The following is a 27,711-nucleotide window of genomic DNA, read 5'->3' on the forward strand; positions in this document are numbered from 1 at the left end:
GGAGATGATCCAGACCAGGGTCCTCTTCACTAGGCATGAAACGGAAAAACAACGGTCCGAAACTATCTGAACTTGCCCAATAAGAAATGCTTTTTTAAAACTTTTTGCAATGTTTTGCTTTATGTTGTGCCTTAATAAATACAACCTATGTCGTGTCTGATGAGTGTTGGGAGTGGGGTTGTTCAGTGGTTTACAGGCTGTTTGACGGGATGGGAAGGCAGAGGGATATGGCGGTGGACATGGTCTTTGGGGCCAGGCCAGTTCTTACTCGGGATCATCGCCATCTGCACACTGTCCATGACCTCTTTTCCCGGCTACGCGTTAGGTCACCAAGGAGGTCACACGAGAGTGAAGGGTGATCTCACGCACGCACACACACACATAAATACAGAGTGGCTGCTGTGGTTGCGGGTGCGTTTGGGTCTCATCACAGCTGAAGGGCTGCCTATTCATCTGCACATAAGAGGACAAAGTGTACAGCGCTCAGGAAATTGCGGCTCCGCAATTTACATGCAGTAAAGCAGCAGTGTGGAGGGAGAGATGGAGGGAGGAAGGGAGAGGGGAGAACATCAGCCCTACTGAGACGGTTCTGTGGCTCCCTGGATCCTTTGAACAGAACAGTTCAATGGGGTTTCTTTCAAACAACGCTGAATAGCCTCCCTGATTCCCCGGCATGCTTTTGTGTGCCTGGCTGAAGGGTTAGGTGTTTTTTATTTATTTAGAAGGTGCGCACAAATGGCTGCTTCTATCAGAGTTCAAAGCAACAAAAAGCTTTTGAACATCCCCGACTCACAAACACGCAGCTCGGAAGAGCTCAAATCAACACGAGGTCTCATTTCAATAGTACTTCTATATCACTTTTTTGAAGAGAAATTGCATTGCTGATGAATTGATCATGTCAATGGCGTTAGACTTCTTCATATTATTACCATAGTTACCATAGTTTGGTGTTTTAGTTCCTTGTTGTGTATCATTGTAACAGTATGTTGACCACTGAGCTGTGCATGGAAGTTGATCTTAAATTCATGCTTGTTGTAATGTAAAATACATGTATAGTTCAGCACATTTCGAAATGATCATTCTGTATATTATTATCCAAGAACAACCATGTTGTACACGGCTGGACCACCTTCCATCCTTTCAGCTGTCAAATGATGCTTCAGTTTATACTGCAACCCTACGTCGCCCTCTTGTGAATGTTTGTTGCACCTGCAGTCTTTAAGTGTGCAGAATCCTCATCCACTCACTTGCCTGGCTGTTAATTCTCAGTTGTTTGGTTTTATTTAACCCTGGGATGAAGTATTACATTTTAATGAACTTAATTCAACATTACTTGTTGACTTATGTCTAGTGTGTACCAGAGAAAGGCTTTTTAAAACTTTATACATTACTTCAGTTCCAGAGTGGAGCAGCGGTCTAAGGCACTTCATCTCAGTGCTAAAGGCGTCACTACAGACACCCTGGTTCCACTCCAGGCTGCATCACAACTGCCCGGGATTGGGAGTCCCATAAGGAGGAAAGTAATTGGCCCAGGTTTGGCCGGTGTAGGCCGTCATTGTAAATAAGAATTTGTTCTTAACTCAAATCAAATCAAATGTATTTGTCACATACACATGGGTAGCAGATGTTAATGCGAGTGTAGTGAAATGCTTGTGCTTCTAGTTCCGACAATGCAGTAATAACCAACGAGTAATCTAACCTAACAATTCCAAAACTACTACCTTATACACACAAGTGTAAGGGGATAAAGAATATGTACATAAAGATATATGAATGAGTGACGGTACAGAACGGCATAGGCAAGATGCAGTAGATGGTATCGAGTACAGTATATACATATGAGATGAGTAATGTAGGGTATGTGAACAAAGTGGCATAGTTTAAAGTGGCTAGTGATACATGTATTACATAAAGATGCAGTAGATGATATAGGGTACAGTATATACATATACATATGAGATGAGTAATGTAGGGCATGTAAACATTATATTAAGTAGCATTGTTTAAAGTGGCTAGTGATATATTTTTCCATCAATTCCCATTATTAAAGTGGCTGGAGTTGAGTCAGTGTGTTGGCAGTAGCCACTCAATGTTGGCTGTTTAACATTCTGATGGGCTTGAGATAGAAGCTGTTTTTCAGTCTCTCGGTCCCTGCTTTGATGCACCTGTACTGACCTCGCCTTCTGGATGATAGCGGGGTGAACAGGCAGTGGCTCGGGTGGTTGTTGTCCTTGATGATCTTTATGGCCTTCCTGTGACATCGGGTGGTGTCGGTGTCCTGGAGGGCAGGTAGTTTGCGGCCGGTGATGCGTTGTGCAGACCTCACTACCCTCTGGAGAGCCTTACGGTTGTGGGCGGAGCAGTTGCCGTACCAGGTGGTGATACAGCCCGACAGGATGCTCTCAATTGTGCATCTGTAGAGGTTTGTGTGCTTTTGGTGACGAGCCAAATTTCTTCAGCTTCTTGAGGTTGAAGAGGCGCTGCTGCGCCTTCTTCACGACGCTGTCTGTGTGGGTGGACCAATTCAGTTTGTCCGTGATGTGTACGCCGAGGAACTTACAACTTACTACCCTCTCCACTGCTGTCCCATCGATGTGGATAGGGGGGTGCTCCCTCTGCTGTTTCCTGAAGTCCACAATCATCTCCTTTGTTTTGTTGACGTTGAGTGTGAGGTTATTTTCCTGACACCACACTCCGAGGGCCCTCACCTCCTCCCTGTAGGCCGCCTCGTCGTTGTTGGTAATCAAGCCTACCACTGTAGTGTCGTCCGCAAACTGGATGATTGAGTTGGAGGCGTGCATGGCCACGCAGTCACGCAGTGGCCACGCAGTCATGGGTGAACATGGATTACAGGAGAGGGCTCAGAACGCACCCTTGTGGGGCCCCAGTGTTGAGGATCAGCGGGGTGGAGATGTTGTTACCTACCCTCACCACTGACTTGCCTAGTTAAATAATTGTTTTCCCATTCAGATTTAAGATACTGTCATATCCTTTATTTCCCCAAGATCCAACAATTCAGACATTATATTTTTGCATCAATTGACATCAAAGTAATGTATTTTCCGCTGCTAACCCAGGATGGACACAGTTAGCCACAGTTTCCTAAAGTCACACCTGGATGTACAGTGACAGGAAACGACTGATGTTCCATAGAAGGTAGGTCTTTGGCACATCCTAGAAAAAGAACAGAAAGACCTGCACACTGCACGTTCCTAATGACCAACATATCGATCCATAGGGCTCTTCGTTAGGTCAAACTAATGATATTCCATAGAAACGGAGTGAGTGAATCTCTGCCTTTTTGTCTTTCTCATTGCAGGTGATCATCTACCAAGGTGGCCAAGTGTTCAGTCTAGCCAACCACTTGAATGGCCGGGTGGGTTTCGTGGCCACCATGCCCAGCACAAGTGCCTCTATCTTCATCAACAACACCCAGCTGTCAGACACGGGGACCTACCAGTGCCTGGTCAACAACCTCCCCGACAGAGGGGGGCGCAACATCGGGGTCATCGGCCTCACCGTGCTGGGTAAAACACTCACTGCTGCATTAGAATTGCAATTAAGGAGTTGAATACTATGCATATGTAGCCTGGCCACTATAACGTGACTATTGACCAGGCTACAGAGCCTACTGTGATACAAATGGATGCATTAAAACTAGGAAGTGTAAACGCATTTTATATTGTCAGAATTCTGTTGTATGACATGAGCTTTTTATTTTGACTAATGAGTCTCCTAAGCTGGTTTTAAAGATGACTCTTACAGCATGTTGGCACACCACAGTTCTGTATGTGTGTGCTATAAAAACAAGACCTGCTTTGGATAAGATCATCTATTACATTTCTCAAATGTAAAGTAAAATGTAAGACCCGATAGGATCTGTCTGTGCTGATCGATAAGGTACTCACCACTCTCTCTCCCTCCGGTCTCTCCAGTGCCCCCCTCGGTGCCTGCATGCCGTGTCCAGGGCACGTTGGACGTGGGCGCTGACATCATGCTGATGTGCAGCAGCGAGGAGGGGATCCCCACGCCCACCTACGCCTGGGAGAAGCTGGAGTCGCTGCCCAAGCTGCCCCACACCGCCATGCAAGGTATTAAACCCCTGGCCGTGGGCGTGCCCTTTTGCCCCACCTTCGCTGGTAAATCAACAGGTATCTTTGGTAACGTCACCGTGGCCCAGCCCATCCGCCCCCAACTCTGCCCCTCAGGGTGCCACCATCCACCCTGGTCCAGTTCGGGGCCTGCATTCACAAAGCATCTCAGAGCTGGTCACGAGTTCCTGTCATTTTATTCATTATGATCTACAAGGCAAACTGATCCTGGATCAGCACTCCTACTCTGAGAAGTTTTTTATTTAATGCGGACCCAGTTTTGTGTGTGTGTGTGTGAGCCGGGCAGTGCAGTGGCCTCTCTCTCTCTCTCTCTCTCTCTCTCTCTCTCTCTCTCTCTCTCTCTCTCTCTCTCTCTCTCTCTCTCTCTCTCTCTCTCTCTCTCTCTCTCTCTCTCTCTCTCTCTCTCTCTCTCTCTCTCTCTCTCTCTCTCTCTCTCTCTCTCTCTCTCTCTCTCTCTCTCTCTCTCTCTCTCTCTCTCTCTCTCTCTCTCTCTCTCTCTCTCTCTCTCTCTCTCTCTCTCTCTCTCTCCAGCTGTGTCATCACAGCACAGTGTGATTACTACCGTACTACACTACTGCTCACTTCAACACAAGGCTACCCTCAACAAGGACCAATCGGCTTAGGTTTCCTTCATTACTCCTCCTCCTGTGGGTCTTTGTTGTTTTACACAGTAGATATCAACTGTACCAACACTGCCGCCATGATATCTGTCTGCCATGATATCTGTCTGCAAAACAGCCCATGTTGCAGAGAAAAGAGTACTGGTGAAATCTAGGCCAGTAATCTGGATTTAGTGCTTATGTGATTTGTTCCATGCTCTTGTGGTAGCCTTTAGTGTAAGGCAGTAGTGTAATATAACGTAATACTCCATAAAGTATCAGACGTGTGAACAATGGCACTGTAGCTGGGTTTATATCAGCAGGTACTACATAATGTACAAAATATACACCAGCTGTTTTACGGTAAGTGATTTGGCGCCCTCTATTGGGGGTTTGCCAGTAGTCCAAGTTACAGTAATATATCCTAAAGCAAGTTGAATAATACTGTTACTTGAAGTAACATATCTGCATAATGCTGAATAAGCTTTGCTCAACAATTATTTCAACTGCCTAAATTATTTGAAATTACTTTTGGTTGTTTCAATTATGCAAGTAATGTATGAATGTTTTGGAACACTTTACAAGCAAATATTTACGTTAATCATTAGTCCTGAAGGAATTTCATGTATATTTAATCCCAATGCATTTTATTGAGATGTTTTTGTGTCTTGTCTATTTGTTCTGGGGTTGTGGATGATGTTCCCCAGTGATGTTTTAACCCCAGACTGGCATGGTTTGTGTTTAAACTCCAGACCAGATGCAAGGGACCGTAACACTAAGGAACATCAGTACCAGTACCTCTGGTCTGTACCAGTGTACAGCCTCCAATGCCATCGCCAAGAGCACCTGTCTACTCAACCTGCAGGTTGTGGCACGTAAGTACCCAACACAATGATGACATAAGCACAGCTTTGTGCAGTATCATTCTGAATAAAATATAATACACACTCTTGGAACGTATCAATGTTAAATCCTTTGAATACACATGTTATTGTTAAAAAGGGTTTCACTCTGGAAATACTCTAGATATTTTTTATTTTAAGAGGTAGATCAGCTTTAATATTGCAGATAGATTGTGGCGTCTATCAATGCAATTGTCTACATCATTTCCAATAACCAATAACCATATTTTGTAAATAGATAAATTATTTTAAATGTATATTTTCCTTCTTTATTATTTTCCTCTAACCCTACCATCCCTCCCCTAATAGGAAAAAAATAATGGATGACAATAAATTGGCTTCTACTTCAAGCTTATACAGTGGGGCAAAAAAGTATTTAGTTAGCCACCAATTGTGCAAGTTCTCCCACTTAAAAAGATGAGAGATGCCTGTAATGTTCATCATAGGTACACTTCAACTATGACAGACAAAATGAGAAAAGAAAATCCAGAAAATCACATTGTAGGATTTTTTATGAATTTATTTGCAAATTATGGTGGAAAATAAGTATTTGGTCACCTACAAACTAGCAAGATGTCTGGCTCTCACAGACCTGTAACTTCTTCTTTAAGAGGTTCCTCTGTCCTCCACTCGTTACCTGTATTAATGGCACCTGTTTGAACTTGTTATCAGTATAAGAGACACCTGTCCACAACCTCAAACAGTCATACTCCAAACTCCACTATGGCCAAGACCAAAGAGCTGTCAAAGTACACCAGAAACAAAATTGTAGACCTGCACCAGGCTGGGAAGACTGAATCTGCAATAGGTAAGCAGCTTGGTTTGAAGAAATCAACTGTGGGAGCAATTATTAGGAAATGGAAGACATACAAGACCTCGATCTGGGGCTCCACGCAAGATCTCACCCTGTGGGGTCAAAATGATCACAAGAACGGTGAGAAAAAAATCCCAGAACCACACGGGGGGACCTAGTGAATGACCTGCAGAGAGCTGGGACCAAAGTAAAAAAGCCTACCATCAGTAACACACTACGCAATTTTGAGTGAAAACCTCCTTCCATCAGCAAGGGCATTGAAGATTAAACGTGGCTGGGTCTTTCAGCATGACAATGATCCCAAACACACCGCCCGGGCAACGAAGGAGTGGCTTTGTAAGAAGCATTTCAAGGTCCTGGAGTGGCCTAGCCAGTCTCCAGATCTCAACCCCATAGAAAATCTTTGGAGGGAGTTGAAAGTCCGTGTTGCCCAGCAACAGCCCCAAAACATCACTGCTCTAGAGGAGATCTGCATGGAGGAATGGGCCAAAATACCAGCAACAGTGTGTGAAAACCTTGTGAAGACTTACAGAAAACGTTTGACCTGTCATTGCCAAGAAAGGGTATATAACAAATTATTGAGAAACTTTTTTTATTGACCAAATACTTATTTTCCACCATAATTTGCAAATAAATTCATTAATTTTTTTTCTTTCTCATTTTGTCTGTCATAGTTGAAGTGTATCTATGATGAAAATTACAGGCCTCTCTCATCTTTTTCAGTGGGAAAACTTTCACAATTGGTGGCTGACTGAATACTTTTTTGCCCCACTGTACATACTACATCAATTTCACAGACGGTATATTTTATATTAGTTATGTGTGTTTTTAATCCCAGCCTTCAGCTACTCTAGGAAAATGTTGTTTCCACGCTCCCCCTCTCCCAATTCCACCCCTGCCAGTGGGTAGTAACGCTGTCACCTGAGTTACTGCTACTGCACTCGCCTGACCCTGCCTTAGAGTAGACAGTCACTGATACCACTGACAACGTCAGTGAGTGGCTCGTTTGGGGTTTGTGATTGTTTAAAGGAGTAAATGCCATGTCACCAGTTGTCACTGGCTGTGGTGAGTGCTCTGACAGAGGCTCGGGGGCTGTCTGTTTGTCAAGGAGGACGACCCACTGTTAGATCAGGAGAGTGATCCTATAAATGGTTTATCGCCACTCAGCCATCTGTTCAGCCTTAAACAATGAAAGCATCATTCTCTCAGCGTATGTTGCTGCATGTATGATTAAACACCCGCCACTGTGCTATTCCCTCTGAGTTGTAGGACAACAGACGGACCGAAACGGCCCTCATAGTGGAAGAAGCTAGCATTAATTACACGTCTAAAGTTGTGGTTTTTAAAAGTCACAATCAAATAATTTGCTGATAAAAGCACAGTGGTACTGGTTTCGTAGGTTTTATGGTACAGATATTCAAACATCAAATTCAAACATCCTAATAGACATACAGCCACATTAAATCACACTTCAGGCCACTTGAATATTTCACCCAATTCAGTATGGTAGCAGAATAGAACCATTTGCATCCATGGATATATTCAATGTACTGTATTATCAAGTACCGTTGAGGATGCAGACAAAAAGCGACCTGATCAAATAGACAGTGGCCACTGTGTGTATTTAACTCATTATGAAAAATGCACACAGTACAAACATAGCTTTTCCTCCCCCTCCATCCTTTAGTGTTTACCTGGGGGGGGGGGGTACATCATTACTTCCTGGAGAACCACAGGGCATGTAGTTGGCATTCAACCAAAGTTCCTCAATGTTTTATTCATGTCATAATGCAGGCCTTGCTAGAGTGGCTTCATTCCACGGATGAATAGGTGTTTGTGCTGTGGTTCAGTTCAGGAGCTAGCAGTATTGAAAGTAACTGTTGTAGAGGCATGTCCGGTCATTCGTGATCTGGGTCCCGTTCATCAGTGCATATCCACAGCAAAACGTTTTGTATTGGAGAACAAAGTCTTTCATATTGGAGAGGTTCATCCCTGTTTCAGTCCATCTTCTTCTGTGTTGTACTTAATGAACATGACTTAGTCTCTCTCTCTCTCTCTCTCTCTCTCTCTCTCTCTTTCTCCCCTGGCCCTTCAGCCCAGCCCCAGAGTGTGGGTCTCATAGCTGGTACCATCGCCACGGGCGTGCTGGCTGTCATCATCTGCTCCCTACTGGTGCTGGTGACACTCTTCTACTGGAAGAACAAGAACAAATACGAGGAGGAGGAGATACCCAACGAGATCAGGTGGGTCTTTCGTTGGATTCCTGCTTTCTACCGTTTGCCACACATCTCTGTCAACACACTAGTCTAAACATTAGAACCTGAACTCACCACAACTGTTCTGGTGCCGTGCATTTGATAGGCTACACAGAGTATGTAGTAGATAAGTCTTGAAAACTGAGATATACTGTATCCTTGAAGTGGTACGATTACCCCTTTGTAGTCAGTTTTATCCATGTGTTCAAGGCGTTCAACCTTCAAACTCACCAACTTTCTCTTCATCATACCCCAATTTTTCATTTCAAACGCTGTGTGAATTCTCTGTCGCTTGTTTAAATGGCCTGCTATTCTTCCCCTAAATGAGTTCATAAATCAATTTGAAGATAAATCATTGTTGAAATGTTTCAGCTCTGAGCTAGTGGGATAACATCTGCCTCATTTGGGTGTTGATAATGTCCCTGAATTGAAATGTGGTCTGTGTGTGGTACCGCTTCATGTATACCACTGACATTTAACGTTAATGTTCTATAACTCTATCGATCAGGACCAAGCTGTGGAAGTGAATGTTAGATTTAAAAATTTGATTGATTTGACCTCTTAGAGTGATACCAATTTGAAGAATGGACCTCCTAAACCGTTTTTTGTTGTTGTTGTTTGTCATTCCAGTTTTAACCGCTTGTCTTTGTTTTGACATTTAGGCCATCCCAATCATTGCAAGCACTATTCCGGCTAGATGATACCATGCATTTATAATACAAGTGACCATTAGTTGTGGTTGTTGATCAAACACAACAGGCCACTGTGGCTCATCTGAAGCCAGAAGTAAATCTGTGTCTCTCTGGCTCATGTAGGTTTTCCAAAAGGTGCCCCCTATAGCTGTTTAACTATTCATTTCTAAGCCCTAAATAAGACAAGGCACGCATATTGCATGCCAATTGAATACACTGTCTCACTTACATCCCGTTGTTACATCTCCTACGCTATCAGGCCCACTACATTTCATCTGCGAAGAGAGAGTGTTCCAAACGCTGTTAGTGGAGATCAAACACAAAATCTTGAAAATCTTGTTTCCCCATGAAACATTCACAGTAAGGAACACTGACTGCTCAGACTGGTGTTACGAATAGATCGATTTTCCTATTTAAAAACAACGTTTTTTAAAACCGATCCCAATGTTTGCAATTACGAGTCCATTTTGAGTCCGTTTTCATTTGCAGTTCAGTCAAACATGAAGAAGAAGAAATGCCAGTGGAATTTAAGCAGCGGATTACATCATAGGGCATTGACGAAACACTCAGAATTGGAAGAGAAACCTAATTGAGTATTAAGATGATATTTGGATGTTCCAACACACTTGGTAACGTAAAAGCACCAAATACGTACATCACATATTATGATGTTGATAGAAATACGTTAAAAGAGTGACGTATTACTTAAGAGATTGGGTTGGATATGAAAACCTGTTAACACTCAATTTTAACCTCCTGTAATTTCTGTAGTCCCTATAGTGACCTCCCCTTGCCCTTTGTGCTTTACAGAGAGGACGACCTGCCCCCTAAGAGGTCGTCGTTAGTGAAAGCGTTTCACGCCGACGCCTCATCCTCGGAGAACGACACCCTGACGTCCACCAACACCTACAACAGCCGCTATTGGCACAACCCCAAGTCCAACTATGACACCAACTCCTACACCCGCTACAATGGCGACACACGCCAGACGTTCCCTACGGGGCAAGTGGGTCACACAGGTCAAACGGGGGGACATGCAGCTCACACAGGACACGGGACACTGGCTCCGCCGGGCTCCGCCCCCCTAGCATGTCAGGCCTACTCCAATGGTAGCCACACCCTCCCCCCGCCCAAGACTCTGGTGGTCACCACCAACTCCGCCCCCTCCCCGCCCACCATGGTGCGCAGCAATGGCTCGGTCAGCCTGAAGCCCGTGACGGTGGCATCGCATGGCGGGTACACGCACTCGTACGCCGTAAGCCAGGCCACACTGGAGCGCATGGGCGCCGTGCCCGTCTTGGTGCCAGCCCAGAGCAGAGCAGGCTCTCTGGTCTAAAGTAAACTCTTACTGGGTTGAACCAGCCTGCCTCCCCACTTCGTCTCTGTTTCTCCCTTTTTTTTAACTCATTAAACGGGATTTTACATTACCGACTTCATCTAATGCCAACGTCTCCAAGTACAGGATCCCGTTTGAAAGCAGCACCAGGTGTTTTATTCCTATTGGTTGGTTTTGTATCTCTTCTTGGGTATGGTTTTCTCTCACTGGTTCCTTGCATTAAATGGCTGTAACCAGTGGGATTATCGTACAAAAGTCACACATAATCATCTGTTGTTTCAGGTGACTGTGACTGTGTGTTTTGGACTCATCACGACAGTGAGCGTTAACCGTTTAATCTCTGTGTTTTAACCACACCTAGACGCTCCGAGCCCTGCAAGTCCCTTAAAGAAGCATCCGAACGAGCATGTACTGTATATTCCATTGAAAACAAACAACCGGATTCTTGCTATTATTTCATATCACTCAGCTATTGCGGTGATTTATAATCGTTTTGTATCTTTCTTTTTTTTAAATGACAGAGATGTTCTTTGATTCACTGTAGTGGTCTTACATGAACAGAACCATAGTGGTGGAAATGGCCTTAGAAGAGCAGAGAGTTACGGGGATTTCTGGTGAAGTACCAAATGGCAAAGACAACAGAATGGCACAACACAGTAGGCTGATCCTGTGACTGGACAGGGGGTTTCTGATTCTGTCCATTAGCTCCGACCTCAACGTGTTCATACGTTTTGTTTTGCACGGTAACACACTTTCATCGAAAAACTCCTCTGAAGTCATGCCATTACATACAGTGTACACACATATATTTCTATGTCTTCATTATGGAATGGTCTTACCTATGCACCCCCCGTTACCTCTACAGCTTTACAAATGGGAGAGATGGTGCCTCTCCAGCACAAACCGGTAAGGGTTCGGAATTTACATTGATTAGGTCCAGTATTGGTAACTATGGTCTTACCTCAAGATCCCATTATGCTAAAACACCTTTCCCTGAAAGTTGAATCTGCAGTTTGAGACGTACTGACCGTGTTTATGGAAGTACCTGCTATTGTCAACCTGCTATTGATTTGTTTTAACGAAATCCAAATCTCACATCAGTGCTGTTGGACAAGAAAACATGGGGGATGTCTTATTTCATACATCCTTTAAGAAAATGTATATTTCAAGGGGATTTCCCTTGAGAATGCTAACAATCACTGTTTTGTACCGACTGGAATTATTGTAACTACTGGTAGGCTAGGTTGTGAATTTAAGAATAGTACTTTTTTTTTTTTTTATCTCCAATGGATGCATATTTTACAACTCATTCGGCTTAATTTAAGAGGTCTATTCATTTCTGTTAACAGACACTAAACTGGGTTTTGTAGAATGTTGTATTGCGTTTGTAAAGAAGGGATGTCGTTTTTTTTTTTTTTTTTACAACTAGGTGTCCTCTGTGCGTGAAGCTGCATGTTTGGGCAGTGCAATTCATACAAAAATGACAAAGTATCACCGAAACCCGTATACTAAAATGACTGTCTGCGTCTGTTGATTGTAATAATGATTTAACATACATTTAATGCATACTCTACCAATTGTTTTCCAGGGCACTTCGATTTTTTTTCTTTTCACAGCTACAAATTCCAGCATTAAAATAAGTTAACTTAAGTATCCCCAATGATAGTTGAAAATGAAATGAATACCACCTATTAATGAAAAATCTAGGTTTGTTCCAGCAGTGTTGTAATTTGTTGCTATTGGAGGTAAGAACGCTTTGAGGACCATCTTTTTTTTATACCTGAAACTAACTGCTGATTTAGGTTTTTATATTCATTTTACAAAACGATCTGTCCTGCTCTTTGCATTTAAAGTCTTATTAATATTGAACTTAATCTCTCGCTCGAAAGACAAATTGTTTTGATATTGTGTGATATTACATTTCAAAAATGGTACTATTCATTTTAACCAAAAAAAACCCCCACTTACTCCTGAGGGAAAAAAACATCTCTTGTATTTGGGGACAGTAATCTTTCTCATTCAGTCTCTACATATACTGCACACAATAATTGCTGTGGTCTCCACAGTATGAATTTGGCCATTCAATGTGCTCAAGTTAAGTGTTATTGAAGTTCATTGAAATATGCTCCAGTAAGAAGCCATTAGACGTATTAAAAAAAAAACTCCTCAAGTAAAGCAATATGGATGGTGAGCAGAACTTTCTCTCCCGAAGCAATAAAGACCAACCAGGTGAAGCACATTAGGAGGACTGTTGATGTACAAGATAGACCTTTATCAAAGTGTTCCTTTTCTGTCACTCACTCAGCTCATTGGCTTATGTGTTGTCTCATTCCCTCCATCAGGGAACCAAGATTATATTCATAACTTAATCATGCGGCCATGAGACTAAAACACTGTTCAGTATTATCAGGTAATACGCACAACTTTGGAGAGTATTCTTTGAGTTTGTTTGGTGTTCAGGGACTTGTTTCAACGTCAGAGTGCATCCGTATGATTTATGTGTGTAGTGTTTTATGTACAGTGCCTTCAGAAAGTATGCATACTCCTCGACTGGTTACACGTGTTGTGTTTCAGCCTGAATTTATTGAAAATTAAATACAGAAATATCTATTTACATAAGTATTCACAGCCCTGAGTCAATACATGTTAGAATCACCCTTGGCAGTGATTACAGCTGTCAGTCTTCAAGAGCTTTGCACACCTGGATATTTGCCCATTATTCTACTGAAAATTCTTCCAGCTCTGTCAAGTTGGTTATTGATCATTGCTACACAGCCATTTTCAAGTTTTTCCATAGATTTTCAAGCAGATTTAAGTCAGAACTGTAACTCGACCACTCAGGAACATTCACTGTCTTCTTGGTAAGCAACTCCAGTGTAGATTTCTGGCCTTGTGTTTTAAGTTATTGTCCTGCTGAAAGGTGAATTATTCTCCCAGTGTCTGGTGGAAAGCAGACTGAACCAGGTTTTCCTCTAGAATTTTGCCTGTGCTCGGCTCCATTCCATTTCTTTTTTATCCTGAGAAACTCCCTAGCCCTTAATGATTACAAGCATACCCATAACATGATGCAGACACCACTATGCTTGAAAATAATGTGTTGTATTGGATTTGCCAAAAACATAACACTTTGTATTCATTATAAAAAGTTAATTGCTTTGCCACGTTGCAGTATTACTTTAGTGCTTTGTTGCAAACAGGATGCATGTTTGGAATATTTGTATTCTGTACAGGCTTCCTTCTTTTCACTCTGCCAATTAGGTTAATATTGTGGAGTAACTACAATGTTGTTGATCCATCCTCAGTTTTCTCCTATCACAGCTATTAAACTCTGTAACTGGTTTAAAGTCACCATTGGTCTCATTGGGAAAGCCCTGAGTGGTTTCCTTCCTCTCTGGCAACTGAGTTGGGAAGGACACATGTGTCTTTGCAGTGACTGGGGTGTAATTGATACACCATCCAAAGTGTAATTAATAACTTCACCATGCTCAAAGGGATATTCAAGGTCAGCTTCTTTTTCTTATGCCCATCTACCAATAGGTGCCCTTCTTTGTGAGGCATTGGAAAACCTCCCTAGTCTTTGTGCTTGAATCTTTTGAAATTGACTGCTCGACTGAGGGACCTTACAGATAATTGTATGTGTGGGGTACAGAGATGAGGTAGTCGTTCAACAATCATGTTTAACACTATTATTGCACACAGAGGGAGTCCATGCAACTTATTATGTGACTTGTTGAGCACATTCTTACTCCTGAACTTAATTAGGCTTGCCAAAACAAAGGGGTTGAATACTTATTGACTCAAGACATTTCAGCTTTTCAGTTATAAATCATTTTTAAAAATGTTGAAAAACAGAATTCCACTTTGTGGGGTATTGTGTGTAGGCCAATACCAAAAAAATAAATTTTAAATTCAGGCTGTAACACAACAAAATGTGGAAAAAGTCAAGGGGTGTGAATACTTTCTGAAGGCACTGTGTATGTACTCTGCTGATAACCCTGGGGTTGTTCACTAGCTTGTTGTGTCTGGTCACAGACAAGCACTCAACTGATCTTTAACAATTATTAAAGAGCCACAGGTTCAGGTCAGATGAGGTGAGCGCATCTGTTTCCTCTGTTAGATATCTCTTGGGGCGAATCCTAACTTCCACTCACATGTTTACTTCGTCATGCATTGATGTCAATGTGAGACAGAGTGAAAATTCAACTTAAAAGTTAGGATTTGTCCCATAATGACCCTGGCCCGAAACGCAACTGCTAAAACTAGAAATAGAGAGCAGGGATATCCACAAGACCCAGACAAGTGATGGTGCATTGTCTACTGTGGCCATAAGTTCATCAGGTTGTGCTTATATAGATATTATATTGCCAATAGTAAACATTGTAAATATGTAAAATATGTATTCTACTTAACAGTTTGATTGATATGAAATATGACATTAATACTGGAAGTTGTAGTGAATAAATACTGTTAATACATTCTAACTGTAGTTGTGCTCATTGACTTAGTCATTTTAAGACTTGTTTTTTTATGAGTACAGATGATCTTATTGGTAATAAACATTAGGAACTCCTTCCTAATATTAAGTTGCAACCCCCCTGAATTCACCTGGTCAGTCTGTCATGGAAAGAGATGTTCCTAATGTTTTGTACACTCAGTGTATATCATTCTGTACAGCTGACCAGCTGGCAAGTGTCACAGACATTTTCAACCTATCCCTGACCTGGCCTGTAATACCAACTTGGGTCAAGCAGACCACCATAGTCACTGTGCCCAAGAACAACAAGGTAACCTGCCTTAATGACTATCGCCCCGTAGCACTCACATCTATAGTCATGAAATGCTTTGAAAGACTGGTCATGGCTCACAATCAACACCATCACCACAGACACCCTGGATCCACTTCAATTTGCATACCGCCCACAACACATTCACAGATGACGCAATCTCTATTGCACTCCATACCTTTGTAAGAATGCTGTTCATTGACGACAGCTTAACACCATAGTCCCCTCCCAGGCGGTGAGGGTAAGCAACAACACAGCTGCCACGCTGACCTCAAGACGCTACATAGGTAGTGAATACGGCCCAGTATATCACTGGGGCCAAACTCCCTGCCATCCAGGACCTCTATACCAGGCGGTATCAGAAGAAGGCCCCCAAAATTGTCAAAGACTACAGACGCACAAGCCATAGACTGTTCACTCTTCCATCGCATGGCAACCGGTACCAGTCTGGAACCAACAGGATCCTGGACAGCTTCTACACCGAAGCCGTAAGACTGCTAAATATCATTTCAAAAGGCTACTTTGACTACCTACGTTGACCCTTTTATGCACTGACTATGCACACACACTGGACTCTGTTCACACATATAGTACCAGTCAACAGCTTGGACACACATACTCATGCATTGTTTTGATATGCAGAAGATAGACCTATTTGATAAAAGACCAAGTCCATATTATGGCAAGAACAGCTCAAATACGCAAACAGAAATGACAGTCCATCATTACTTTAAGACATGCAGGTCAGTCAATCTTGAAAATGTCAAGAACTTTGAAAGTTTCTTCAAGTGCAGTCGCAAAAACCATCAAGCACTATGATTAAACTGACTCTCATGAGGACCACCACAGGAAAGGAAGAGTTACCTTTGCTGAGGAGGATACGTTCATTAGAGTTACCAACCTCAGATTGCAGCCCAAATAAATGCTTAACATTTATTAAAGTAACAGGCACATCTCAACATGAACTGTTCAGAGGATACCGTGTGAATCAGGCCTTCATGGTCGAATTGCTGCAAAGAAACCACTACTAAAGGACACCAATAAGAAGAAGAGACTTTCTTTGAACAAGAAACACGAGCAATGGACATTAGACCGGTGGAAATCTGCATTTGGTCTAATGAGTCCAAATTTGAGGATTTTTGGTTCCAACTGCTGTCTCTTTGAGATGAAGAGTAGGTGAACAAATGACCTCCACATGTGTGGTTCCCACCATGAAGCATGGAGGAGGTGTGATGGTGAAGGGGTGCTTTGCTGGTGACACTGTCGGATGTATTTATAATTCAAGTCACACTTAACCAGCATGGCTACCACAGCATTCTGCCTCCACAATCGCCCGACACTCAACCCAATTGAGATGGTTTGGGATGAGTTGGACCGCAGAGTGAAGGAAAATCTGCTAACAAGTGTTCAGCATAAGGGAACTCCTTCAAGACTGTTGGAAAATAATTCCAGGTGAAGCTGGTTGAGAGAATGCCAAGCGTGTGCAAAGCTGTCATTAAGGCAAAAGGGTGGCTACTTTGAAGAATCCAGAATTTAAAATATATTTAGATTTGTTGAACACTTTTTTGGTTACTACATGATTCCATGTGTGTTATTTCATAGTTTGGATGTCTTCACTATTATTCTACAATGTAGAAAATAGTCTAAATAAAAACTCTTGAATGAGTATGTTTGTTGAAACTTTTGACTGGTACTGTACTTACACCCCCAACACACCACATAACATGTGCACACATGCATACAGATGACACACACACACAAACTTTCACACGCACCACATGCGCTGCTGTCTATTATCATTTCTGTTGCCTAGTCACTTTAACCCTACCTATATGTACATTGCTACCTCATTTACACAGGAGGTTTCTGGCCCCTGAATTGGGGAGGACAGGCTGGTAGTAATGGCATCAAATATGTCAAATGCATGGTTTCAATGTGTTTGATGCCATTCCATTCACTCCATTCCAGCCATTGTTATTAGGAGTCCTCTCAGAAGCCTTCTGTGCTCAATTACCTCATACCCCTGCACATTGACTGTGTACTGGTACTCCCTGTATACAACATTATGAGTATATACAGGGTACAGTGCCTTGCGAAAGTATCCGGCCCCCTTGAACTTTGCGACCTTTTGCCACATTTCAGCCTTCAAACATTTCCATGACAGACTGGCCAGGTGAATCCATGTGAAATGTCACATCTTAATTCCACTTTAAATCAGTCTAGATGAAGGGGAAGAGACAGGTGAAAGAAGGATTTTTAAGCCTTGAGACAACAGACATGGATTGTGTACAGTATGTGTGCCATTTAGAGGGTGAATGGGCAAGACAAAAGTTTGAAATGCCTTTGAACGGGGGTATGGTAGTAGGTGCCAGACACGCCGGTTTGTGTCTGGGTTTTTAAGGCTCATCAGTTTCCTGTGTGCATCAATAATGGTCCACCACTCAAAAAACATCCAGCTGACTTGACACAACTTTGGGAAGCATTGTAGTCAACATGCTGTCCACACCTTGTACAGTCCATGCCCCAACGAATTGAGGCTGTTCTGAAGGCAAAATTGGGGGGGGGGGGGGGGGGGTGCCCTTAAGCAAGCATTTACTGTTAGTCTACACCTGTTGTTTATGAAGCATTTGACAAATAGCATTTTATTTTATTTGAAATGTAATACTTCAACAACCCATTGGGAGGCAGAGCCGAGTCACTGATCCATGCCCCATCCAAACTCCTTGGAGAGGTACGCTATGTATTTCATCCTCAGCAAAGCTGATCTTCCAAAATAAGAAAATATAGTCATGATCCAATGAGCCGGTTGGACAAAAAAAAAAAAAAACATAAACCAATAATTACATTAAATTACATAAAACCAATAATTACAAATGAATCTTGAGCTGCAATAACTCAGAATAATTAAGTTAGACTTAAACAGTGAAATTGGTCATTTAAATGGATGTTAAAGCCTTTTGGGTTTGAATGGTTGTTGCTGATCGATTGAGATTAGATAAATACTCTGCATTTTGAATAATCAACTATTTTCATCCAATGGTGCAATGTTCAATTAGCACATTTTTTAAATCACAATAATCTTCAAGGTGTTGCTCGCCCGTAAACTATGTCCTTAGTGTTTTTCTACTTCCCTCTCCAAAGGAACCCTATGAGGAACGGTTTGTAACGGAGGCACTTGCTCTGTTGTGTTAAGATAAATTTAATTTGATAAATTGAATCGCTCAATTAGTGAATTTGCACTTGCGACAAGTGGTGTGAGCTTTTGAGGGAGAGGGGGGGGGGGGGGGTTGTACCAAAAATATTGGGGACTTGGATAGCATGAAGCCCTACCTATTGTCAACCTCCACATTGGGCCATGGCTCTAAAAGGGTTGGTTATGACTGTGTTATCCTTGGTCTCCCTGCTCTCTCCTTCTAAACCCTGATAAATGACTTTTCAGCCAGGAATGACAATCTGGAGTGTATATTTTCTGCACCTTCCACTGTTGATCACTGCAGAAACCTTTTAACTTCATGAAATCGGTCAAAGCACTGCCATGCTTTATGCCTGGCCATGGACATAGTGTTTTACATGAGATGCCATCAATGTGCCCTTATAGCGCTGCTATAAATGAGACTGATGGGACACAGCATATGGGGCTTTCTACATTGCCTGGATAAGACGCATTTTCTGAAAGTCTCATAGTCTATTATATCTTTTAAATATATGACTCTAGATTTACAAGTGAATGACAGACTTTCTTGATATTTTCATACGCAAAACATATTTTGTGCCTTTATCAATGTTGATCTATGACACCTTTCCTGATGTTGAGCGAACATTTATTTAACTCTAAAGGCCACATTGAACAGTATTTCCACCTATTCCTTTTTCCTGGAGAAAAGTGTTTACATTTGATTTGGGTTAAATATCTATTTCTTCCATCCTGAGGACATTGGAGCGCGATGGCTGAATTAAAAAAAATGGCAAAGTCTGTTCTCCCAAATGTTCATTCCAACATTTCTTGAATAACTTTCTATTTAATGGGCATATTTTGTATTGTAATACTGTGCATTACCATGTGGGAAGTCAAAATATGCCCAACTCCTAATGCCTTCCTACAGTAAGGTAGTTGATGCTAAGTTGAATGTGGAACATTGTAATATTCCCAAAACACTAGCCCTAAAGTGATATGCCTGTTGGTTCCACTTTTCTGTGCTTCGTTATTTACTTAACAAATAATGAACACTCAAAATGTACACTTATAAATCATATCCATTTTAATCAAAATACAGCTGTAGAGAGAAGCCAATGATCAAACATACTAATTATGTCTCTGAGTTCTGCACAATAGGAAAAGTACAATTTGCTTTTAATATGCTTGCAGTCAGCCCCTAGTGATGTAACTGCCTACATCAACACCTTCTACACATGAGACCAAGCCCATGCATATACAGTTATACAAACTTGCAGGAGAGAACAATAGCTTGTGTTTTCTAAGGGCTAAGCAGTAATTTTCCACTCCCGTGTGGCTTTATAGTGGTAGATCTGTCTTGTCTCTTATCTCATTCACTCCCCTGCAGGGTTCTGTGTCTATGAATCTCTTTTAGCCTTGAGGCGCTTTCTCACAGACACCCTGTTTTGACTGCAATAACTCACACATTTCTAAGACCATTTCTTATAAGAGGCAGAGACTAGAAAAGAACTGGAGAACAATATTAAAACTTATATATATATAATATATAATATATATATATATATTATATATATATATAATATATATTATATATATATTATATATATATAATATATATAATATATATATATATATTATATATATATATAATATATATTATATATATATATATATATATATATATATTATATATATATAATCTGTAGTCCAGGACCATATAAATGTAGTGGGGGAGGGGTTTTATAGCCCTTCCCCTTCTATTAATACAACATAGGCATAATCAATTATTATAATACATCAAACATTTGATGTAGTCCCTATCAGAGGGCCTCTGGTTTCAATTTGAATGCCAGTGGTTCTCTCAGAAAAGCACTTGGACATCCATTACATGCCCAAATCCGAATTGATTTCTGCTAGCAGCATTGGTGTGACGACAGAACACCCAGCACATAATAGCCCGCCCAGAGCTAGGGTTCCATTTGTATTCTCCTGGCTGGCTGTTTGGCTGGCTGGGTGTCTACTTTGGACCCATTTAGGCCTTTGTTATTCATGACATGGGGATGCTGGCAGAGGAAGCCCGGTGCCTGGTGATGCAGGGACAAACTAATACTTTGTTATATACCCTTTGTTGGCCTCTAAATGAAATGGTCATATAAGAATAAACTATTTCTTCAGAATTTGGCTAGCTGGCATGTCATAATGTGATAATACAATGCTTTATACAAATGACTAGTTACAAGATCCTATTGTAATTTTTTACAAAAGTTGTTCTTTACAGTTTGTAAAAGTCCAGACTCAGACCTTCAAAATGGCATATCATACGCTACAAAAAAGTAATAGGAACGTTATGCCGCTATGAAAGAAGGCGAGGTCATTACAGGCGATTCAAAGCTGGGACCGAGAAACTGAAAAAAATCAGCTTCTAAATCAAGGCCATCAGACTGTTACATAGCTATCACTAGCCGTCCTCCATCCAGTAACCTGCCCTGAACTTTGTCACTATCACTAGCCGGCTACCACCCGATGACTCCACCCTTCACCTTAGAGGCTGCTGCCCTATATACATCGAAATGGAATCACTGGTCATTTTAATAACTTTAATCATGTTTACATACTGTTTTACTCATTCAATATGTATATACTGTATTTTAGTCAATGCCATCCTATTCAACGATGTGTGTGTGTGTGTGTGTGTGTGTGTGTGTGTGTGTGTGTGTGTGTGTGTGTGTGTGTGTATATACAGTGGGGCAAAAAAGTATTTAGTCAGCCACCAATTGTGCAAGTCCTCCCACTTAAAAAGACGAGAGGCCTGTAATTTTCATCATAGGTATACTTCAACTATGACAGACAAAATGAGAAAAACCCCCCCAGAAAAATCACATTGTAGGATTTTTAATGAATTAATTTGCAAATTATGGTGGAAAATAAGTATTTGGTCAATAAAAAAAGTTTCTCAATACTATGTTATATACCCTTTGTTGGCAATGACAGAGGTCAAATGTTTTCTGTAAGTTTTCACAAGGTTTTCACACACTGTTGCTAGTATTTTGTCCCATTCCTCCATGCAGATCTCCTCTAGAGCAGTGATGTTTTGGGGCTGTTGCTGGGCAACACGGACTTTCAACTTCCTCCAAAGATTTTCTATGGGGTTGAGATCTGGAGACAGGAATTTCCAGGACCTTGAAATGCTTCTTACGAAGCCACTCCTTCGTTGCCCGGGCGGTGTGTTTGGGATCATTGTCATGCTGAAAGACCCAGCCACGTTTCATCTTCAATGCCCTTGCTGATGGAAGGAGGTTCACACTCAAAATCTCACAATACATGGCCCCATTCATTATTTCCTTTACACGGATCAGTCGTCCTGGTCCCTTTGCAGAAAAACCCAGTAGGTATGGTGTTCTTTGGATGCAACTCAGCATTCTTTGTCCTCCAAACACGACGAGTTGAGTTTTTACCAAAAAGTTATATTTTGGTATCATCTAACCATATGACATTCTCCCAATCTTCTTCTGGATCATCCGAATGCTCTCTAGCACATTTCAGACGGGCCTGGATATGTACTGGCTTAAGCAGGGGGACACGTCTGGCACTGCAGGATTTGAGTCCCTGGCGGCGTAGTGTGTTACTGATGATAGGCTTTGTTACTTTGGTCCCAGCTCTCTGCAGGTCATTCACTAGGTCCCCCCGTGTGGTTCTGGGATTTTTGCTCACCGTTCTTGTGATTATTTTGACCCCACGGGGTGAGATCTTGCGTGGAGCCCCAGATCGAGGGAGATTATCAGTGGTCTTGTATGTCTTCCATTCCCTAATAATTGCTCCCACAGTTGATTTCTTCAAACCAAGCTGCTTACCTATTGCAGATTCAGTCTTCCCAGCCTGGTGCAGGTCTACAATTTTGTTTCTGGTGTCCTTTGACAGCTCTTTGGTCTTGGCCATAGTGGAGTTTGGAGTGTGACTGTTTGAGGTTGTGGACAGGTGTCTTTTATACTGATAACAAGTTCACAGGTGCCATTAATTAATACAGGTAACGAGTGGAGGACAGATGATCCTCTTAAAGAAGAAGTTACAGGTTTGTGAGAGCCAGAAATCTTGCTTGTTTGTAGGTGACCAAATGCTTATTTTCCACCATAATTTGCAAATAAATTCATAAAAAATCCTACAATGTGATTTTCTTTTCTCACTTCTGTTGAAGTGTACCTATGACGGAAATTACAGGCCTCTCTCATCTTTTTAAGTGGGAGAACTTGCACAATTGGTGGCTGACTTAATACTTTTTTGCCCCACTGTATATATAACACACACATACACCTTTATCCTATGTATTCTACAGATATACTCTGTACACACGTCCATAATGTCTATAAATCCAATAACAGTACCAGTCAAAAGTTTGGACACACCTACACATTCAAGGGTTTTAAATGTATTTCTACTATTTTCTACATTGTAAAATAATAGTGAAGACATCGAAACTATGAAATAACATATGGAATCATGTTGTAACCAAAAAAGTGTTAAACAAATATATTTATGTATTTTATATTTGAGATTCTTCAAAGTAGCCACCTTTTGCCTTGATGACGGCTTTGCACACTCTTGGCATTCTCTCAACCAGCTTCATGAGGTAGTCACCTGGAATGCATTTAAGTTAACAGGTGTGCCTTGTTAAAGGTAATCTGTGGAATTTCTTTCCTTCTTAATGCGTTTCAGCCAATCAGTTGTGTTGTGACAAGGTTGGGTTGATATACAGAAGACAGCTGTCACGAACGTCGTCAGGGAAATGACCAGACCACGGTGCAGCGTGGTGAGCGTACATTTTCTCTTTATTTAAAATGTCGCCAACAAAACAAGAAACAACAAAACGAATGTGAAGCTTACTAGGGCTATACAGGCCACTAACAAAGACAACTACCCACAACTAAGGTGGAAAAACAGGCTACCTAAGTATGATTCCCAATCAGAGACAACGATAGACAGCTGTCCCTGATTGAGAACCATACCCGGCCAAAACATAGAAACAGAAAACATATAAATAAAGAAACTATAATGCCCACCCTAGTCACACCCTGGCCTATTCAAAATAGAGAATAAAAACCTCTCTGGCCAGGGCGTGACAATAGCCCTATTTGGTAAAAGACAAATCCATATTTTGGCAAGAACAGCTCAAATAAGTAAAGAGAAACGACAGTACATCATTACTTTAAGACATGAAGGTCAGTGAATACGGAAAACTTAAAGTACAGTCGCAAAAACCATCAAGCGCTATGATGTATCTGGCTCTCACGAGGACTGCCACAGGAAAGGAAGACCCTGAGTTACCTCTGCTGCAGAGGATTAGTTCATTAGAGTTACCAGCCACAGAAATTGCAGCCCAAATAAATGCTTCAGAGTTCAAGTAACAGACACATCCCAATGTCAACTGTTCAGAGGAGACTGCGTGAATCAGGCCTTCATGATAAAATTGCTGCAAAGAAACCACTACTAAAGGACACCAATAAGAAGAAGACCTGCTTGGGCCAAGAAACACGAGCAATGGATGTTAGAACGGTGGATACAGTATCTGTCCTTTGTTCTGATGAGTCCAAATGAGAGGTTTTTGGTTCTAACTGCCGTGTCTTTTTGAGATACAGAGTAGGTGAACGGATGATCTCCGCATGTGTGGTTCCCACCGTGTAGCATGGAGGAGGAGTGATGTTGTCGGGGTCCTTTGCTGGTGATACTGTCAGTGATTTATTTAGAATTCAAGGCACACTTAACCAGCATGGCTACCACAGCATTCTGCAGTGATACGCCCTCCCATCTGGTTTGCGCTTCGTGAGACTATCATTTGTTTTTCAACAGGACAATGACCCAACACACCTCAAGGCTATGTAAGGGCTATTTGACCAAGAAGGAGAGTGATGGAGTGCTGCATCAGATGACCTGGCCTCCCAATTGAGATGGTTTGAAATGAGTTAGACCGCAGAATGAAGGAAAAGCAGCCAACAAGTGCTCTGCATCTCAAGGGATTTCTTTGAAGGCAGCATCGGGAGAACCACGCTTCTATATGCAGTATGCAATATATGCATTCTGAGTATCCTGGATAGAGACATCACAGCCTACTCATCTTTAACTCACAACTGATAAACTGTTCATTACCTTGTGCCTGCTCTAATATGGGTTCTAGCTGCAATTATTAATTGAAATGTAACACTTTTCTGTTTTGATAAACCAGTGGAGCAGAATAGAGTGCTTTGACATTACTCTTCTTAAACTAACTTTTAATTCTGTCTTGTTTCTTCCGCATGGACTGAAGCAGAGCAGACAAACCCCTATAGTCTACAGCACGGTGACCGGTAACACAGCACTGTGACTTCAATTGAAACGGAGCCGAAATGGCCGCCTAAACCCTCTAGAGAGCTGTGTGAAACTGTCTAAATGTTGGAGCTGCTGCATGCAGCCGTTGCTGAGACCAGAGGCAAAGTGGTGGAAGGTGTCCAAGTATAACAAGAGCAAAACATGAATTAATCAAATGCTCTCAACAGAGTCTGTAATAATCAACTGTGGGGGGCATGTGACCGAGCCCACGAGGTAGTGCCACTGAAAATAGACAAAGGAATGCTTTATGGAGGACATAGAATAAGTGTTGCAACTGAAACTGGAGCTCCAACACTCAAGTCGCATGTAAGTGTCAAGTGTAGACACACCTCTAGTGTTATGCTCTAACTACTGTGTGTCTCCTAGAGGAACATGCAAAGTATCCACTTTGGTCATAAATTACACATTTTCAGAGTCAGCACATACAGTGGCAAGAAAGATAATGTGAACCCTTTGGAATTGCCTGGATTTCTGCATAAATTGGTCATAAAATGTGATTGGATCTTCATCTAAGTTACAACAATAGACAAACAGTCTGCTTAAGCTAATAACACACAAACAATGATACATTTTCATGTCTTTATTGAACACACCGTGCAAACATTCACAATGCAGTGTGGGAAAAGTATGTGAACCCTTGGATTTAATAACTGGTTGACCCTCCTTTGGTAATAATGTCCTCAACGAAATGTTCTCTGTAGTTGCGGATCAGACCTGCACAACGGTAAGGAGGAATTTTGGACCATTCCTCTTTAAAAAACGGCTGGGTAGCCTAGTGGTTAGAGTGTTGGACTAGTAACTGGAAGGTTGCAAGTTCAATCCCCTGAGCTGACAAGGTACAAATCTGTTATTCTGCCCCTGAACAGGCAGTTAACCTACTGGTCCTAGGCCATCATTGAAAATAAGAGTTTGTTCTTAACTGACTTGCCTAGTTAAATAAAGGTAAAATAAATACAACTACCTGCTCTCAAGGTCATGTCACAGCATCTCAAATACGGTTGAGGTCAGGACTCTGACTGGGCCACTCCAGGTGTATTTGAAACCATTCTGTTGTTGATTTACTTATGTGTTTTGGTTCGTTGTCCTGTTGCATCAATTGGCGAACAGATAGTCTAACATTCATCCTGCAAAATGTCTTCATAAACTTGCAAATTCAGTTTTCTGTCGATGATAGCAAGCTATCCAGGCCCTGAGGCAGCAATACTTTACAGTTTGGATGAGGTTTTGATGTTGGTGTGCTGTGCCTTTTTTTTCTTCACACATAGTGTTGTGTGTTCCTTCCAAACAACTCAACTATAGTTTCATCTGTCCACAGAATATTTTGCGAGTAGCGCTATGGAACATCCAGGGGCTCTTTTGCAAACTTCAGATGTGCAGCAATGTTTTATTTGGATAGCAGTGGCCTCTTCCATGGTGTCCTCCCATGAACACCATTCTTGTTTCGTGTTTTACATATTGTAGACTCGTCAACAGAGATGTTAGCATGTTCCAGAGATTTCTGTAAGTCTTTAGCTGACACTCTAGGATTCTTAACCTCATTGAGTGGTACCCCCCTGTATATAGTCTCACTATTGTTATTTTACTGCTGCACTTGAATTACTTGTTACTTTTATTTCCTATCCGTATTTTCTAAAACTGCATTGTTGGTTAGGGGCTCGTAAGTAAGCATTTCACTGTAATGTCTACACCTGGTGCATATGACTAAATGATGTATTCAATATAGACAAGAAAAATACAATAATGTGTGTTATTAGTTGAAGCAGACTGTGTTTGTCTATTGTTTTGACTTAGATGAAGATCAGATCAAATTGTATGACCAATTTATGCATAAGTCCGGGTAATTCCAAAGGGTTCACATACTTTTTCTTACCACTGTATGCTGAATGTATAAGTATGAATCTCGGTCATGTGTTTCTCAGGCTTTAAAAGTTCCTAGTTATTCTAAAGCATATTTGTATAACCTGTGATACAATTTAATGATGACTTTTGTGTTTATTGATAAGGTTGCTATATTAGCAATGCAATTCAGACGCGGTATGTAAATCAAACTCGAGCCTTACAATGGCGAAGAGGAGGATCTAGAGATCCATCAGCTAGACAAGAGACGTACAGCCAACGTCAAACCGAAGGCAGCAGAAAACTACTTTCAGGGCATCGAGGTAAAGCATTTTACGTTGCCTTTCAAGTCTGACTGACACAATGAATACATTGATTTAATATCAATTTACAAGCATTGTTTACATGAGGGCATGCACCACCAATCTGTATCTGTAATTGCAAACGGGAAGTGGAAGACAGACATCTCTAAATGAGGAAATATATTTGTTGAATTTGTTTTTGCATTAATAGTGGGGGAAAGTTTCAACTAAAAAAAATGTGGGATAAACAAAAAATGTAAAAGCGACAACCAGTCTTCCAGCGAGCTTTCGCATGAGGTGGCAAAAAAAAGCGTTTGTCTTTTCCTACTTGCACTGATAATTGCGTTGTTGAGGGAAATGTACTTTGTACGATTGTGATGTGTTGTAATCTAACCTCACTATCTTAAGATGAATACACCAATTGTAAGTCGCTCTGGTTGAGAGCATCTGCTAAATGACTAAAATGTAAAAAAAATAATAATAATATTAACAACCATGAAGTCTTCAGCGAGCCTTCAGCTGAGGTGGATAATGTGTTGAGAGAGAG

General features: G+C 41.5%; 1 protein-coding gene across 1 annotated transcript in view; it reads left to right on the forward strand.

The window, feature by feature from the left end:
- LOC135552690 (immunoglobulin superfamily member 11-like) overlaps window positions 1-15,185 on the forward strand; it is a 99,185-nt gene extending 84,000 nt beyond the window's left edge. Inside the window, exons 4-8 of the mRNA XM_064984460.1 lie at window positions 3,320-3,527; window positions 3,936-4,091; window positions 5,464-5,586; window positions 8,523-8,670; window positions 10,185-15,185. Of these exons, the coding sequence (XP_064840532.1) occupies window positions 3,320-3,527; window positions 3,936-4,091; window positions 5,464-5,586; window positions 8,523-8,670; window positions 10,185-10,710 (1,161 nt within the window). The 3' untranslated portion in view covers window positions 10,711-15,185. The remainder of the gene's footprint in view (window positions 1-3,319; window positions 3,528-3,935; window positions 4,092-5,463; window positions 5,587-8,522; window positions 8,671-10,184) is intronic.
- The last annotated feature ends 12,526 nt before the right edge of the window (window positions 15,186-27,711 follow it).

Source organism: Oncorhynchus masou, chromosome 13, assembly GCF_036934945.1.
Source record: "Oncorhynchus masou masou isolate Uvic2021 chromosome 13, UVic_Omas_1.1, whole genome shotgun sequence".
In the NCBI taxonomy this organism is placed as follows: Eukaryota; Metazoa; Chordata; class Actinopteri; order Salmoniformes; family Salmonidae; genus Oncorhynchus; species Oncorhynchus masou.